Genomic DNA, 15,883 nt, shown 5'->3' with positions numbered 1-15,883 from the left:
AAGACAGTGGCGGGGTTTCCAACGGCGACTCCACCCTGCAGTGTCCAGGGAAGAAGCCGAGGCTAGTCCTGCCAGGGGACCTGGAGGCCTGGCGCCCGCGCGGACCCCTAGCCCGACCTCCGGTCTGCTCCCCAGGGAGAGCAAGCAGCAAGCAGGGCGGGCTGCACCTTAAGAGCAGCATCATCAAGGTAGGTAGGAGACCTGCGTCCCTCCTTAGGCTCCTTCTGGCCCCCGTCCCCCGCCCTGGGAAAGCATTGGCAGAAGGAGGCAATGCAAAGTGAGCCCACTGGGTAGGGGAAGGGAGGGTTCAGGAATGTATGGAGAGCTGAAGCAGGAATTGGAAAGCCTATGGCATTGGGAAAGAGTGGAGAGGTGCTTTGGAGTGTGCATGAGAGCTGTGCTCTGACATCCCCAGAGCAACTTGGGGCTGTCACACCTCTCCAGATGACTTGGAATTAAATGACCTGTACCTGCCAGGGCAGGACAGGATTTTCAGAGGCAGCTTAGCCTGGTGGCACATCCCTGTAATGTTTCCATTGTATGTTAAAGGACGGGGATCATGGGAAAATATTTCCTTAAAACCTCAGGCAATGAATGTATTATTTAATAGATTTCTTCTGATATACTTTGTAATTGTTTGCCCCTTGCAAGAGATTGTATTTGGAGGATGTAAAATACCCTCCTTCAATTACTTGGAAAAAGGGAACATACACAGAGATTTCCTCTTTTTTAGCCTCCAAAGCTCTGAGAGATTACAGTTCTGCATAATTTAATTCTTTCCTACCTGCTATGAGCAGGCCTCCAGATCAGCAAGTTCCTTTGGAATGGTTTTGCTTGTTTTTGTTTATTTTCCATGGTGCTGATTAGAAAGCCATGAATTGTTTTGTGAATTTTAAATTTCAAGAGGTGACACCCAGAGTTGATGGTGGTTTCCTTCACACATTGCAGTGTAGTTGCAGCATAAAAACATACTTCTTGTGACAAGAAGTGGAAAAAGAAAGTTGATGAGCTAAGGAAAGAGGAGCCTTGAGCCAGATCAACCATTTGGCTTCCTCAAATATGGAGCAAGCATGGAATGTGGCTTTTTCAGAATCGAGGGGGTTTTTAGGATTGGGCAGTGAATGCTGTCTGGGGCTAACCCGTCCCTTTTGTGGCTGACAACCCTTAGGAGAAGGTCAGAATGTGCCAACAGCACAGAGTGGGCACTGGTGGTGTTTGAACTCAGAAGTGCTCAGGAACTGTGAAAGTTTCTCTGTTATCACCCTGGAGCCATCTAGTGTAATAGACCACTGTGATGCTGTGTAAGAGGCCATTGTGAGGCTGGAGAGATGGCTCAGTGGGTAAGAGCACCAAGTGATCTTCCAGAGGTCCTGAGTTCAAATGCCAGCAACCACATGGTGGCTCACAACCATCTGTAATGAGTACTGATGCCCTCTTCTGGTGTGTCTGAAGACAGCTGCATTGTCTGACATATAAATAAATAAATCTTACAAAAGATTGTCATCTACTGCAGTTTAATGTGGACGGCACACAGTTGAAGGGCTTAAAGATCAAGTACATTGCCTGTCTTTAAAGATCAAGTGTATCACCTAACTTTCAAACCAAGAAATGTAGTGTCTTTTTTTGCTGCTTGTGTAGCTTTTAGTGATGTATCTTTTCTCCTAGTATGTCCTTTGTTTCCATAATAGTTGTTTTCAAGTATATATGATTATCGCTCCTATTTGCAGAGCTATTCAATATTTTCATTGGTTAAATATTTGTGGTGAATTTGCATTGTGATATCAGTAAAATGCTATGTGAAAATTTTAGAGAATATACCGGTTTGGAAATTTTAATAACCTTTCCCCTCAAGTGGTGGCCTGTTTTCATATTGAAAAGACTGGAATTCATTACCATCCATAGCAGGATTGATAGGGAAGCAAAATGGACAGTGACAGTTCTGTTCTAAATGACAGTTAAGGGAGCCAAGAAAGAAGTGTGACTTGCTTTTTGTGACTTATAAAATCAAGACTGAGTATCATTACTGTAGAAGCCCATGGAAAAAATGATGAAGTTTTCAGAAATCACCAGTTAAAGAAATGGTGGTTTTGCTTATATTGAATTCTGAGTTTCAAAGTTATGTTTCATTTATCTTTATTCCTTACTGAGGCTTTTTATTAAGTTATTATTCACCATTACACCCTTAGATGCACAGTGCTAGGATTGTAGTAGGTGCTCAATAAATCACTGACCATTGGGGAGGAGGAATGATAAGAAAGTATGTATTTTCTGTAAGTTCTGTTAGTTTTGGGAACAGGTGGTTTTAGGCTTACCAGTCAAAGTTTGGTATCTTGTCCAATATAAGACAACTTGACAGAACCCCCTTTCTGGCCATTATGTTCAACTTATTTTACTCTTAATCATTCTTGAAAATCATGGAAGTAGTGTGGAAAATTGATTGTACCTGCAGTATAGCAAAAAAGGCCAGTCTAGATAGGTAAGCAGTTATGTTTGTCCATGAGCCGATGTCTTAAAACATCTAGATTTTAGGATTTTAGTGTTGTGTTTTCTAAACATACATCGTACAGCAAACAGATAACATCGTAATAGAATAAAGGAATCTTTTGATTTAGCACCAAATTCCATAAAGCAATGACTACTGCACAGCTCTCTTGGCCATATGAATAGCAGAAATTATATTTCACTTTTTTAAAGAAATAACGAAAGTACTAAAGGTTGAAAAAAGCCCATTGGAAAAGGTCCCTTGAGTTGCTGTCCATGGAGTAGATTCTAGACAACTGGACCATGTTTGTGGGAAGCCAAGCCACTGACATGGAAGATCTTACCAAAAATCATGATGAATTTTGAAAGACAGTCATCCTCATGTGGCCAATGGTCACAGGCTTCCTGCGGATGTTCTGGGTTATTGCTGTATTTGTCAAGTGTATAGCAGTTGTGTCCCTAAACAATGAGAAACCTTTCTAAAAAAATCATAAATTGCACCAAACAATAATAGTAGGAGATTTAAACACCCTACTTTCATCAATGGACAGATCAGGGAAACAGAAATTAGACAGAGACATAGAAAGACTAACAGAAGTTATGAAACAAATGAATTTAACATATATTTATAGAACATTCCACCCTAAAACCAAAGGATATACCTTCTTCTCTGCATCTCATGGTACCTTCTCCAAAATTGACCATATTATCGGTCACAAAAGAAGCCTCAACATGTACAGGAAGATAGAAATAATCCCATGCATCCTTTCAAAAAACCACGGACTAAGGCTGCTGATCAATAACAACAAATAGGACAGAAAGCCCACATATACGTGGAAGTTGAAGTCAATGACAACTTGGTCATTGGAGACATAAGAAAGAAATTAAAGATTTCTAAGAATTTAATGAAAATGAAGATACAACATACCCAAACTTATGGGACACAATAAAAGCAGCGCTAAGAGGAAAACTCATAGCTCTGAGTGCCTGCAAAAAGAAACAGGAGAGAGCATATCTCAGCAGCTTGACAGCACACCTCAAAGCTCTAGAAAACAATTAAATAAACCCTAGAGGAGTAGAAGGCAGGAAATAATCAAACTCAGGGCTGAAATCAAACAAGAAGAAACAAAACCGAGGATCAAAAGAATCAGCAAACCCAGGAACTGGTTCTTTGAGAAAATCAACAAGATAAATAAACACTTAGCCATACTAACCAGAGGTCACAGAGAATATATCCAAATTAATAAAATCAGAAATAAAAGGGAGACATAACAACAAATTCTGAAGAAATTAAAAAGATCATCAGATCCTACTACAAAAACATATATTCAACAAAACTGGAAAATGTGGAGGAAATGGACAATTTTCTATACAGATACCAGGTACCACAGTGAAATCAGGAACAAATAAACCATCTAAACAACCCCATAACTCATAAAGAAATAGAAACTGTTATTAAACATCTTCCATCCAAAAGGAGCCCAGAACCAGATGGATTTAGTGCAGAATTCTATCAGAACTTCATAGAAGACTTCATACCAATACTGCCCAAATTATTCCGCAAAATAGAAACAGACAGAGCACTACCAAATTCCTTCTATAAAGCCACAATTACTCTTATGCCTAAACAACACAAAGATACAACAAAGATAGAGCAATTCAGACCAATTTGATTTATGAATATTGATGAAAAAAATGCTCAATAAAATTCTTGCAAACTGAGTCCAAGAACACATCCAAAAAATCATCCATCATGATCAAGTTGGCCTCATGGCAAGGATGCAGGGATGGTTTAATATACAGAAATCCATCAACAAAATTCACCATATAAACAAACTCAAAGGAAAAAAACCCACATGATCATTTCATTAGATGCTGAGAAATCATTTGACAAAATTCAGTAACCTTTCATTAATAAAGTCCTGGAAAGATCAGGAATTCAAGGCCCATATCTAAATATAGGAAAATGCAAAATACATCCAACCAGTAGCTAATATCAAACTAAACTGAGAAAATTGAAGGAATCCCACTAAAATCAGGGACTAGACAAGGCTGCCCACTCTCCTTACTTTTTTCAATATGGTACTTAAAGTCCTAGCCATAGCAATCAAACAATGAAAGTAGGTCAAAGGGATAAAAATTAGAAGGGATGAAGTCAAAATAGTAATATTTGAAGATGATATGATAGTCTACTTAAGCAACACCAAAATTCCACCAGAGAATTACTTAACCTGATCAACAATTTCAGCAAACTGTCCGGGTATAAAATTAACTCAAACAATTCAGTAGCCTTCCTCTACTCAAAGGGTAAACAGGCTGAGAGAAATGAGGGAAATGACACCCTTCACAACATTCCCAAATAATATAAAATAACTTGCTGTTACTTGAACCAAGCAAGTAAAAAATCTGTATGACAAGAACTTCAAATCTCTGAAGAAATTGAAGAAGATCTCAGAAGATGGAAAGATCTCCCATGCTCATAGATTGGCAGGATGAATATGGTAAAAAATGACCATTTTGCAAAAAGCAATCTACACATTCAATGCCATCACCAACAATATTCCTACTCAATTCTTTATAAAGGTAGAAAGTTCAATTTGCTGTCATTTGGTATAACATAAAACCCAGGATAGCAAAACTATACTCAACAATAAAAGACCTTCTGGGGGAATCACCATCTCTGACCTCAAGCAGTATTACAGAGCAATAGTTTGTATGGTATTGGCATACAGACAGGCAGATCAGTGGAACATAATTGAAGACACAGAATTGAACACACACCCCTATGGTCATTTGATCTTTGACAAAGGAGGTAAAACATCCAATGGAAGAAAGATAGCAGTTTTAACAAATGGTGCTGGATCAATTGGAGGTCAGCATGTAGAAGAATGCAAGTTGACCCATTCTTATTGCCCTGTACAAAGCTTAAGTCCAAGTGGATCAAGGACCTCCACATCAAACCAGATACACTGAAAGTAATAGATAAAAAGTAGGGAAGAGTCTCGAAGACATGAGCACTAAGGAGATATGGAGGCCAAATCTAAAGCAGAGACTGAAGGAAAAGCCATTCAGAGTCTGCCCCACATGTGGCCCATATATATACAGCCACCAAAACTAGGTAAGATTGATGAAGCTAAAAAGTGCTTACTGAAAGGGACTGGATATGCATCTCCCCTGAGAGACACATCCAGGGCATGTCAAATAAAGAGGTCAGTGCTTGCAGTAAACTACTGAACTGAGAACAGGACCCCCTTTATGGGAATTAGAGGAAGGATTCAAAGAGCTGAAGGGCTTGCAACCCCATAAGAACAGCAATGCCAACCAAATAAACCACTAGCAAAAGACTATACATGGACTGACCCAGGGGTCCAACTGCATATGTAGGAGAGAATAGACTTGTTGGGGCACCTATGGAAGGGGAAGCCCTTGTTCTTAACAAGGTTGGACCCTCAGTGCAGGGGAATGTCCGGGAAGGGTTTCAAGGGGCGTGGATTGGGGGACCATACATATGGAGAAGGGTCCCGGGAGGGGGGCTTATGGACCAAAAACTGGGAAAGGGAATAAGGTTTGAAATGTAAATAAAAAGTATATATCTATTAAAAACCAAAATTTTAAAAAATGATAATAATAGTAAGAAATAATCAAGAAAAAAAGAAAATGTGAATAAGAAAGAAATTTTAGGACTTGGAAAAAGATGAATGCCAGGTATTTGAAAAACTGTATGACCATGGTAAACACTTTAATATATGTGAGAAATTTTTTACATGTTACTGAATTGCATCTTTTTTTTAAATAGTGAATGGAAATACAGTCCCTTCCTGTGTGTGAGGCTAGGTATCCAGATGTAGTGGAATTCATTATTTGTTGAGTCCTGAACCTTTGAGCCTGCTTCTAACACAGCTTACGCCAAGGAAACTAGGCGAAGGTGATATCTAAGCCATTGACCAAACTATCTGGACTAACAATCACAGGTGAAATTCCACCTTGTAAATGGGACGAGCAGAATAAAAGATACCTTTAAGGATTTAAAAAAATGAAATGTACCCAAAAAATCCAATAAAAAAGTTTCAAATAAAAATAACTTAGGAAATTCAAAATACTGCGGTGCCATTCCACAATCATGATGTGTTTCTTCTGTGATAGCTTACAGGTTAATTTACTTCTCTATGACTGTTTTCTTATTTGAAAGTAAGTAATGGCATCATCTGTGGAGTGGATGGGGAGAACAAAAGCTTTGCCTAACTTGAATAATCGATCCCTCCTGAGCATGTGCTTAACATTCTAAGCACAGGGAAATTTCCTGAGGGGTTTAAAGAACAAAATCTAAACATAAAACAGGAACAACAACGATGTAAAAACATTCTGCATGCTCGGTATGAAGACATGTTACAACTTTAATCAGCTTTGTAGGTATTTCTAATAAACATCCCAAGAAACAAAAATCCCATCACAGTCCTAGCAGTTGCATCCAACAAAGAGAGAGCTGTGAGGTAGTGCCTGCTGCTTCTTTCCCCAGATACCCCTGGGCCTCAGGCCTGCATCCAGTGACCTGGACCTAAGAGCAGCCAGGTTGAAATTCCTGCTGCCATGGCAGGATTCTGCAGGAACATTTCCCTTTGACAACAAGGAACCTGTGTGGAGGAGACCTCTTGGTGAGTCCTCATGGACTCTGCATTTCCTATTCTACAGGGAGAAGCCCTGCCAGGTCTTTGGCAAGGCCAGCCAGTTGTTTGGGTAAGTCTCTGGTCCTGTGGCAGAGGGCGAGGTATGGCAGAAAGAATGGCAGCTCCACTGAGAGCAAAGGTTAACCCTTCTAGGCCTGTGAACTCCTAATTAATTTATCTTTTCACCTGATGCCCTATTCACATTTTCTTACTATCATACAACTGTGATCTTGATGAGCAGCTGGGCTCTTGTTTTCTTAATCAGTTCTTTGTTGTCACAGACGTTTTTAACTTACTCCAACCCATGAGACTTATTCACACCTTCTGTATGCAGTAGGACCCTTGGTGGGCCTGTCATCTCAAAAATAGAAGATTCAGTAATCCAAAAGATTGGACTCCAATTTACCTCAGGCCAGGAAAGAAGTCAGCCAACATTAGTAAAATAGCAAGGGAAGAATTACATAGGAAAAACAAGTGCCTTAATTAGAAGAAAAGATCCTCAACTTCTAAGGGGTGCACATGTGCACCCCTCTCTTCTGAGCTTTGTAAAGTGATGTTGTATAACTCTAGATGGTAGTAAAAGGCAGAGCTCTTCCCAGAAAGGTCAAACATGATTTTCACTCTTACATCTGTGAGGTGGGGTGGCATTATAGCACACATTCAGGTAGAATTATAACACCTATGATAAGAAGACAGAATCCATATATCACAATGCCAAATGGACTCCCTTCTCAACTTATGGACCCATTAAGATTGAGGTTCAACCTGAACTGAGGCCATTCCACTCCCTTCCCATCCTCCTGATTCTTATGTTTAGTAGGAGTAAAGGATCATGGTGCAGCCCCCAATATTCTCATGACTAGACTTGCCTATTCAGGACGAATGATATTGGAGAAGTGATGGCTATATAGTTACAATGTAGTAACACAAGCTCCAAGTTGACATTTGCTCACTGACGTCCAATTTAATTGTCTTGTTATATTTGAGAAAGGGAGGATGCCCTACTTAATATATAAAAGGGAAAGAAATTTATTATTTTATATATGCCCTGTAGTTGGTCTCTATGTTCCCAAGAAAAAGGAGTTTTTATTGCAAAAAAAAATAGGATTATAGACCATTGATTTTGTGAAATACATGGATATGTAATTGGAAACAATGTCAGCTGTCAAGGACTGCACACTAATCAACTATTTCTCGGTTTTATACACTCAGAGGTATAGAAGAAACATATTGGCCTCCACAAAAGGGAAAAGCTTAAGAATCGAAATGTATGTCACATGCATTGTCTCGGCTAGTAGATTTACTTTTAAGAAAAAACTGCCCCCTCCTTGGCCCCTAGAGATTTGGGTGCTAAGAAAAATCTGTTCTCCAATTCAGGGTTGTAAGCAACTCTCCCCAGCAAAAGCATTGTTGACTTCTAATGAAGCAGAGAGACATATCTAGCTTTGAAATAGATGTTGCCAAATGGTATTCCCAGTGACACATGGGAGACTGGAGGAAAGGGTCCCCACATAAATTCATCAGTGTGGGGAAAGCTGGTTAGTAGGTAGGCCATAGAACTTTCCAGTGACATCACCAGTAAGCCGTTCACTGGACACTCTATTGTATCTAAGAGATCCCTAGAATCTTCAGTGATGTCACCAGTGTTGTGGTGACACCAACCGCCTTTGGGATATTACTTCAGTTCCCTTTGGGTTCACAAGCAGGCATGTTTCGCCAGCTGCTCAGGCTATTTCGGAAGGAAAGGGGAGATCAAGGAGAGACCACACCAGGTCAGAGGGAAGCTGACCCCCTCTCTAGTGAAACAGGAAGGAGGAAATCATTCTGGGGAAGGCTTGGTGAGTCCTGGGCAGAGTTGGGGAACATCCTCAAGGAGGTAGGTTTGAGATGTGCCTTCTAAGACTAGGCCTTACAAGCAGGAGCCTTGGGATTTCTCAAAGGCAAACCAAGAGTCAGGAGTTCCAAACTTTAATTTGAGAGAAAGCCAGAAAGTGGTAAGCCTTCAGTGTCTTTTCTTGAAGCTTTTTAAATGTGAGTGTCAATGAATGGCAGGAGGAGGCACTGTGAGATTAACAATGTGACCATCCATGGTTGGGAGTTGAAGCACTTCATCCTCTAGATTACTGTAGGTTACATAAGTCTCTGATGGCGAAAACAAGGAAGGATGCACCCCTAGTCATGAATTGAGTTCTCAGACACTTTGGGCTGCAACACAGATGATTAGAGCTTGATGGTGCTAAGCATTATGAACTCCAGGATTAACTGCACCACATCTGATATGAGAGAACAATGTCCCAGATGTTTATGTATCAGTCAGGTTATACTGTTCAGGGTGAGGGGTCCTGTAATAGTGAGTGTGGCACTTGTATGGCATTAGAGGTTGGGAAGAGGGACATAGCTTAAAAATCCACCTTTAAGAAAGCTTTTCTGCTCTTCCAGGGATTCACCCAGTCTCTACTATTTCCCATTCCTCAACCTCCTTTTGGGATTCAGAATGATCTTTTCTGCCTGTGGGCCATCAAATATGCAAATTCACTTGGGTTTATCTATCTACAGGTTTTGGTAGGAAGGCATCATCCCAAAGTGTCATCAGCAAGCAAGAGGAGCTTCTAAAGGAACTGGAGGAACTCAAATTTGAAATCCAGAAGTGTCAATTCGAGAGGGATGAACTTTACCAAATCCTGGACCTTTATATCTATGATGATTGGGACCACAGGTAGTCATTATGCCCAGTAACCTGTTCACATTCTTGTGCTCTCTTTCTGCTAACCCGATATTTCCTCATAGCACGAGAGAGTTTCACCTCTCATCCTGGATTTTAAGGAGACTTGGCAGGCATTACCTTTGAGATAAGCTAGGTGCTGTGTGTTTAGGGTCAGCCTTTTTGTACTTGACTCTGAGCTCCTTGGATTAGCGTTGGTTCTGTCAGCAGCTGGAAGGACCTGGTCACACTTGCTGCAACTGTGTGTGTGAATGAAATGCCTGCACGTCATCACTCTTTCCTCTGAATTTGTTCATTATACTCTGATTCTATGGCACCTCCATGCATGTAGTTGGCATTCTAAATGTGTTTGGATATGGGTTGGTATGTATGTATGTGGAAGTACATGTGGTGTTTTACTCAGGATCAGGACGTCTGGGACCTTTGATGGGGTCTGAGGATTTGTTTGATCAACAGTTTGCAGGTCATGAAAGTGATGAGTACGTGGAGGCCCACACTGATCTACAGAGCACTTTGCTCCTTCTGTATACCTTGGTGGCACCCAGGACTCTCCCGAGGGGAGGAGGTGCTATAAATCCTCTTCCCTGTCAAACTTAGTTATGCCCTCTGGGAATTCATGTAACGATAGAAACCAAGGATTGAGTATACCTGCTTTCAAAACAAGAGAAATGTCATCACAGCTTTCTCTTGGGCCCAAAGCTGTGGCACAGACTGGAGGAATCTTCTTCCTGAACTAGTCAATTCCATCATGCTCACCTGGCCAGCTCTTGAAGGTCAGGTCCCTCCAATTGGTACCGTGGCTCAGTTCTCCTGTGCCCAGGATAATAAACTTAATCAGTACAACTACTTCAAAGGAGCAAGTATGTGCTATATAGTGGGTTTAAGTAATTGAGAGAACAGTCTGATTTCACCTAATTTTTTTACCTGCTTTGATCGTTAGTTTTTTATTTTTTTAACTATCCAGTGATGGTTTACTGTGACCTAGAAAGGGTCACTGTGGGAATAAATTCTTGACAGTTGTTATTCCAAACAGGCAGGTCTCAGGCTCTGCCCACTCCTATATAATAAGTCTTTGCAGAACCATATCTCCCCAGGCTTCTAAGGAGTCCTTATTTCAAAACAAAATTAGCTTATTTACATGGAAATATTTTCTGTGGATTGAGTCTCACTGTTGGGTTTTGGTCTGGTTTTTGAATTTGCCAATTTCTTCCCTTCTACCATTCCTTGAATTTGAACTTTTTTATTATATATTTTTTATTTACATTTCTCCTAATTCTGAAATCGTGAGTTCAAAACATTTGTTCCTTTGGCCATGACCTAACCCAGGCTGGATGTCGAATTGCCAGTACTTCAATCCGAACATGAGATGAGAATGATGGCTATGCAAATGATGACCAACTCAATAAGTGATGCCATGGAGAGGTACAAGGAGCTCATACAAGTGAACAGTTCCTACCGGTGAGTCGCGGACAGAGATTAGAACCCAGCACTAGGCAGGGAATACTTCTGTCCTGTATGACTTTGAACAAAAGTCAGGGCTCTGGCTCCATGGTGTCTGACTCTTAACAAGAAGCCTGCCTCCTGGCAAGGGTCTTAGATTTGTAGCTCTTGGACTCAGTTGTCCTACATGTGAAGGGTGTAGAAGACCCTCCAATTGTTATTTTCCCCATTAAGGATCCTCTAGATAGAAAAGGTTTGCACCATGATGGGAATATCAATCAACTCTGAATCTCTAGGACTCTGACAGGAGATTTAAAGATCTGTGATCCATGAGAAACACATGGAAAGACTATATAGCTATTGGGTCTTCTATCCTCCCTCAGAGGGGATTTGACCTCTACTTGCAGATGGTTTCAGCATACTATGGACATATGAGCTCCCTTATGGACCGTTTCTTCTACCTTGATTTATATAAACCGTCTTAATGTCAGGATTTTCAGAAGTACTTTCATTCACAGGGAATGTGTCCTCTGGATTTGACCTCCTCTAATTGGTGCTAACTTGTATAGTGTGGCTCTAGTCTGGGGATTTCTGGGGATGAGGACCCTTAAAGGGATGATTGTACTTGCAAGAGTGTCAGGCAAATAGAAGCTGGCAGGCATTTACCATTTTTTGTTTGTGGTTCAGCGTGAAGCACTCCCAGCTCCTGCGTGAACAAGCTCAATTGAAGAACAATATACAGATTTTGCTGAATGAGAAGAGAAAACTGCTGGTGGAGCAGACTGAACTGCCAGCATCCTCTGTGGAGGCAAAGAGGCTCTGTGAAGAGGCCAGAATGAACATCTGTGACCCCAGTGCCAAGCAACAGCAGGTAGGGTTAGGACTCAGGGTCAGGCTGTCCTCATGTCTTACCATAAACATAGATAACCAATGTAACTGTTTATTGACGGATCTATGTCCTGACCTAGGTCTCATCCAAGTGTTCATTTATGTGATGGTTTACAAGGCTTTCTGTGGAGATAGCCCCTCTTCAAGAAACTGCGTGTTTGGAAAGCAAATGCTCCTGCTCTTCGAGAATCTGCAGTTTATTAAGGGAGATAGGTTGATCACACAGCACAGCACTACATGCCATATGTGTGGAGGGTGCTATGTGGGTGCCCCTCTTTAGACTAGAGCAGGGCTTTGAGGGATGAAGCAAAAGCCCAGAGCCCATTTTCTTTGCAGGGGTCCTGTGAGATTCCAGGAACTAAATAGTTTAGAAGGAGGAGAGCCTGGTGGAAATGCCAAAGAAATGGTTCTCATTGTCATCTTTTGGTGGATTTGTTCTTTCTTTACCATTTTCCCTGTATATCAAGACCATCTGTTCATGCTTCCTAAATCATGGTACCTGACAGAGAAAGAGTAGCAGCATGTCAGTCCTGTTTTGTTCGAGTGTTGCTGGAGAGTTCATATCTTGACGTTATACTCTGTAGATGCTTGGAAAAGCAGGGATGTGGAAAGGTGTTCTCAAAACCTGACAATTGGCATGAGAGATTTGAGACTTCAAGAACAGAGTTATCTACCCCCATTCTCATCAAGAAGAGTGCTATCTAGGCCTTTTTGTTCCTCTCGGGAAAAATGGCTGAGTAGTGATTCTCTCTTAAAATACCTGCTTTGAATAGTCTATATTATGTTGTTCCTCCAGTATGATGGGATCTTCATTGTTTTCTGCCGACTTGCGATTTTTGGGGTGTGTGTGTGTGTGTGTGTGTGTGTGTGTGTGTGTGTCTGTTTGTGCTTGTTTGTGTGTGTGTCTGTATGGGTGTGTGATAGAGTATGTGTGTGTGAGTGGGTGTATGTGTGTGTGAGTGTGTGTATGTGTGTATGTGTGTACCAGCTGTGGCTCAGCATGTTTATGCTCATGTTGTGGGTTTAATTCTGGATGATTTTCCAAGTGTTTCTAGTGTGGGTTCTTTTGTGTGTGTGTGTGTGTGTGTGTGTGTGTGTGTGTGTGTGTGTGTGTGTGTATGTATGTGTGTGTGTGTGTGTGTGTGTGTTTCCCTGTGCATAATTGCACAGGTGAGTCTCTATTGCCCTGTTTCATGAGAAAAAGAATCTAAGAGTTCACTTTGCCTCCATGAATATCAAATATAGCACCCCAATCACTTGGAATCTCCACCTAGCTCTGTACAGCAAAAGAACCCAAAACACGTGTAAAGTTAGATTTTCAAGTGATTAGGGAAAAATGACTGGTCTGCATCAAAATCCTTTGGAGCACATCAAAGGAATGGAGTACATGGAGGTAAGGGGGGCTGCTTTATAAAATCCATTGATTTATGATCCTTCTCTGTCCTTTGTGAATGGTGAAAGCCCACTGGAAGGTTGTGTCACTCACTGTGTCTTCTCCAAGGTTGCTTTCCACATTGCCTGCTACCATTTCTTTCCAGCTACCTTGTCCATGACAGGATATGTATAATCCACAGGATTTCTTTGTATTTTGTACTTCTTTCTTCCTGTTAACTCTCTGATAAGATCTGAGAACATTTTCTCTTCAGTCGTCTCACAAATTGCATTACAATAAGCATAGTCTTACAGGGGTGCTGTTATGTATCTCCATCACAATAAACTTTACTGTTCCTTGTGTATGCTGTGAGGATTTGCTGTGAGCACATTCTCAGTGATTACAGGAGCTGTTCAGTGAGAATGGATTTGAAGTGAGATGGCTTCTCTGTGTATTTGCAGATTCAGTGGTTACAAATTGAACCTACGCAGGTTCCTTCAGTGCTAACATAATCAGAACTTTCACCACATTTCTGGACATGTTCTCCAGAAGGAATCCACATGGTATTCTAGGTTGCTCATACCATTCTTGAACTCAGATTCAGACCCAGCTACAGTGTTATTATTCAACATAATAAACCTGGACCAGTGACAAAATATGCTCATTTTTCTCTTAACCCCAGTACAGTGCATATTCCACAGTTCAAATTCTAGCAGTTTGAAAAGCTGAGATATAAATCCAAGCCCAGGTACTCTATGACACTTGGGGATGCAGGGACTGACCTCAGCTGACAGGTCATGCTGGATTATCCAACTGAACAGAGCTGATGTAAGAGGGAGAGCTGAATTGACAACCACTCACTAAACCTTTATTCCCTTGCTCTGCTAGGTCTGAAGTTCTCCAGCAGAAACTCGAACATGACACAGACCAGGACAAGATCTCTCTTGGAGAGAAGATCTACAGGAGGAGAACTAAGTGTGCACAGCAAATACACCACTATTGTATCTCATCTGTAATGTCCATAGCAATTGTGGACTGCATTTTCCTCCTTTAGTTTAACTTCTTTGGATTGAATAGGCCTTACTTTCACCTCAGCTCTCTCCAGCAAGTGTGCACTTTTGGAGGAACTCAGAGAAGTGTTGATGCACATGAATCAAGAGCTGCTGGTCATCCAGAAAGACTGTGCACGTGTAAATTTGTACTTGTCCTGATGGGTCATCCAGAAGAGTTTCATGGAGATCAGTTCACAACATTGGACAGACAATGAAACAAAGTCTGTAATATCATTTATACTCAGTATTGGTAGGCTTTTTCCTTAATACCCCTACTCCAACAAAACAGACCTACTTCCACTTCTCTTGAAAATATTATTACCATCAGTAACTGCTTGTCTACTATGTCTCCAAGGCAAGCCACAGGCTATAAGCCAATTCTGCAAAAGGAGCAGCAAAAGAATGCTTAGCGAAATTCCTCTATTTAACATTTGCTTGAGTTTTGATTATTTTGGTTATTTGGTTTTCCTTCTATTCATTTGAAGATTTGTTATTTATGTGTTGTTGTTGTTTTGTTCATTTTGTTTTCTATTTTGATAAGGATATAGACTGTATATATTGACTACCTGCATCTGGTTACTATCAAGTAAATTGGATGTATTCTGGTAAATAAAGGAGTAATCTCAAACTCTTCACTGTTAAGAACCTTCTTTATTGATCACTAATGTCAACATCTGAAGTCCCACAGCTATCAGGGGGGGATCGATCTCTGCATTCTCATGGGCACTGTGCATCCGTCTTACTGAGATTCAAAGGCAATTATACAGTCACTGTTCACTGTGTTTCCAACTCTGTGAATTTCCAGTTCATCATGCATCTCGTACCCACTGTGTATGCTTGCTGTCAAATATATAGTTACCTCTAAATTATACTCTGTGGATGAGCATGTTGAACAAATTAATGGGATAAACATTAATTTTTCTGTAATATCTCCTAGGACATATAAACATGGTATGAGGGATTTTAAAGCAGTCGGAAATCCTGCACCCAAATCCCGGGGCAGAGGGTGTTGAACACCCAGGAATGCAGATAATCCTGAGACCACAGGAAAGAAAGACACTTCTGACCAGCTCTTCCCATATCTCTGGCCCCATATTAATCTGCATGATGCCTCTGGAAACAGGAATAGAGGAGCAGTCAGCGGCAGGAACCTGCTTGGTTCAGCCTGGGCCCAGAATCTACCTGGGCCCCAAGCATATTTGACGAAAACTAGAGGCATACAATTCTCTGTTTCCTGATTGTGGCTTTTTTTATTTGAAGCTCT

The 15,883-nt window shown here is 41.0% G+C and overlaps 1 protein-coding gene across 4 annotated transcripts; it reads left to right on the top strand.

Annotated features, from left to right (window-relative positions):
* Window positions 1-15,247, top strand: Girdinl2 (girders of actin filaments like 2). 4 transcript variants are annotated; one of them, NM_001447281.1, is given in 6 exon segments: window positions 1-188; window positions 8,358-8,413; window positions 9,702-9,861; window positions 11,194-11,325; window positions 11,995-12,178; window positions 14,456-15,247. In NM_001447281.1, coding segments are annotated over 3 exon segments (282 nt in total). In that variant the 5' UTR covers window positions 1-188; window positions 8,358-8,413; window positions 9,702-9,861; window positions 11,194-11,233; the 3' UTR covers window positions 14,462-15,247.
* The last annotated feature ends 636 nt before the right edge of the window (window positions 15,248-15,883 follow it).

The sequence above is a fragment of the Rattus norvegicus genome, chromosome 9 (assembly GCF_021556685.1).
Source record: "Rattus norvegicus strain SHRSP/BbbUtx chromosome 9, alternate assembly SHRSP_T2T, whole genome shotgun sequence".
Taxonomy (NCBI): Eukaryota; Metazoa; Chordata; class Mammalia; order Rodentia; family Muridae; genus Rattus; species Rattus norvegicus.
Note: the sequence above shows the minus strand (reverse complement) of the source record. Positions and strands in the feature narration are given on the sequence as shown.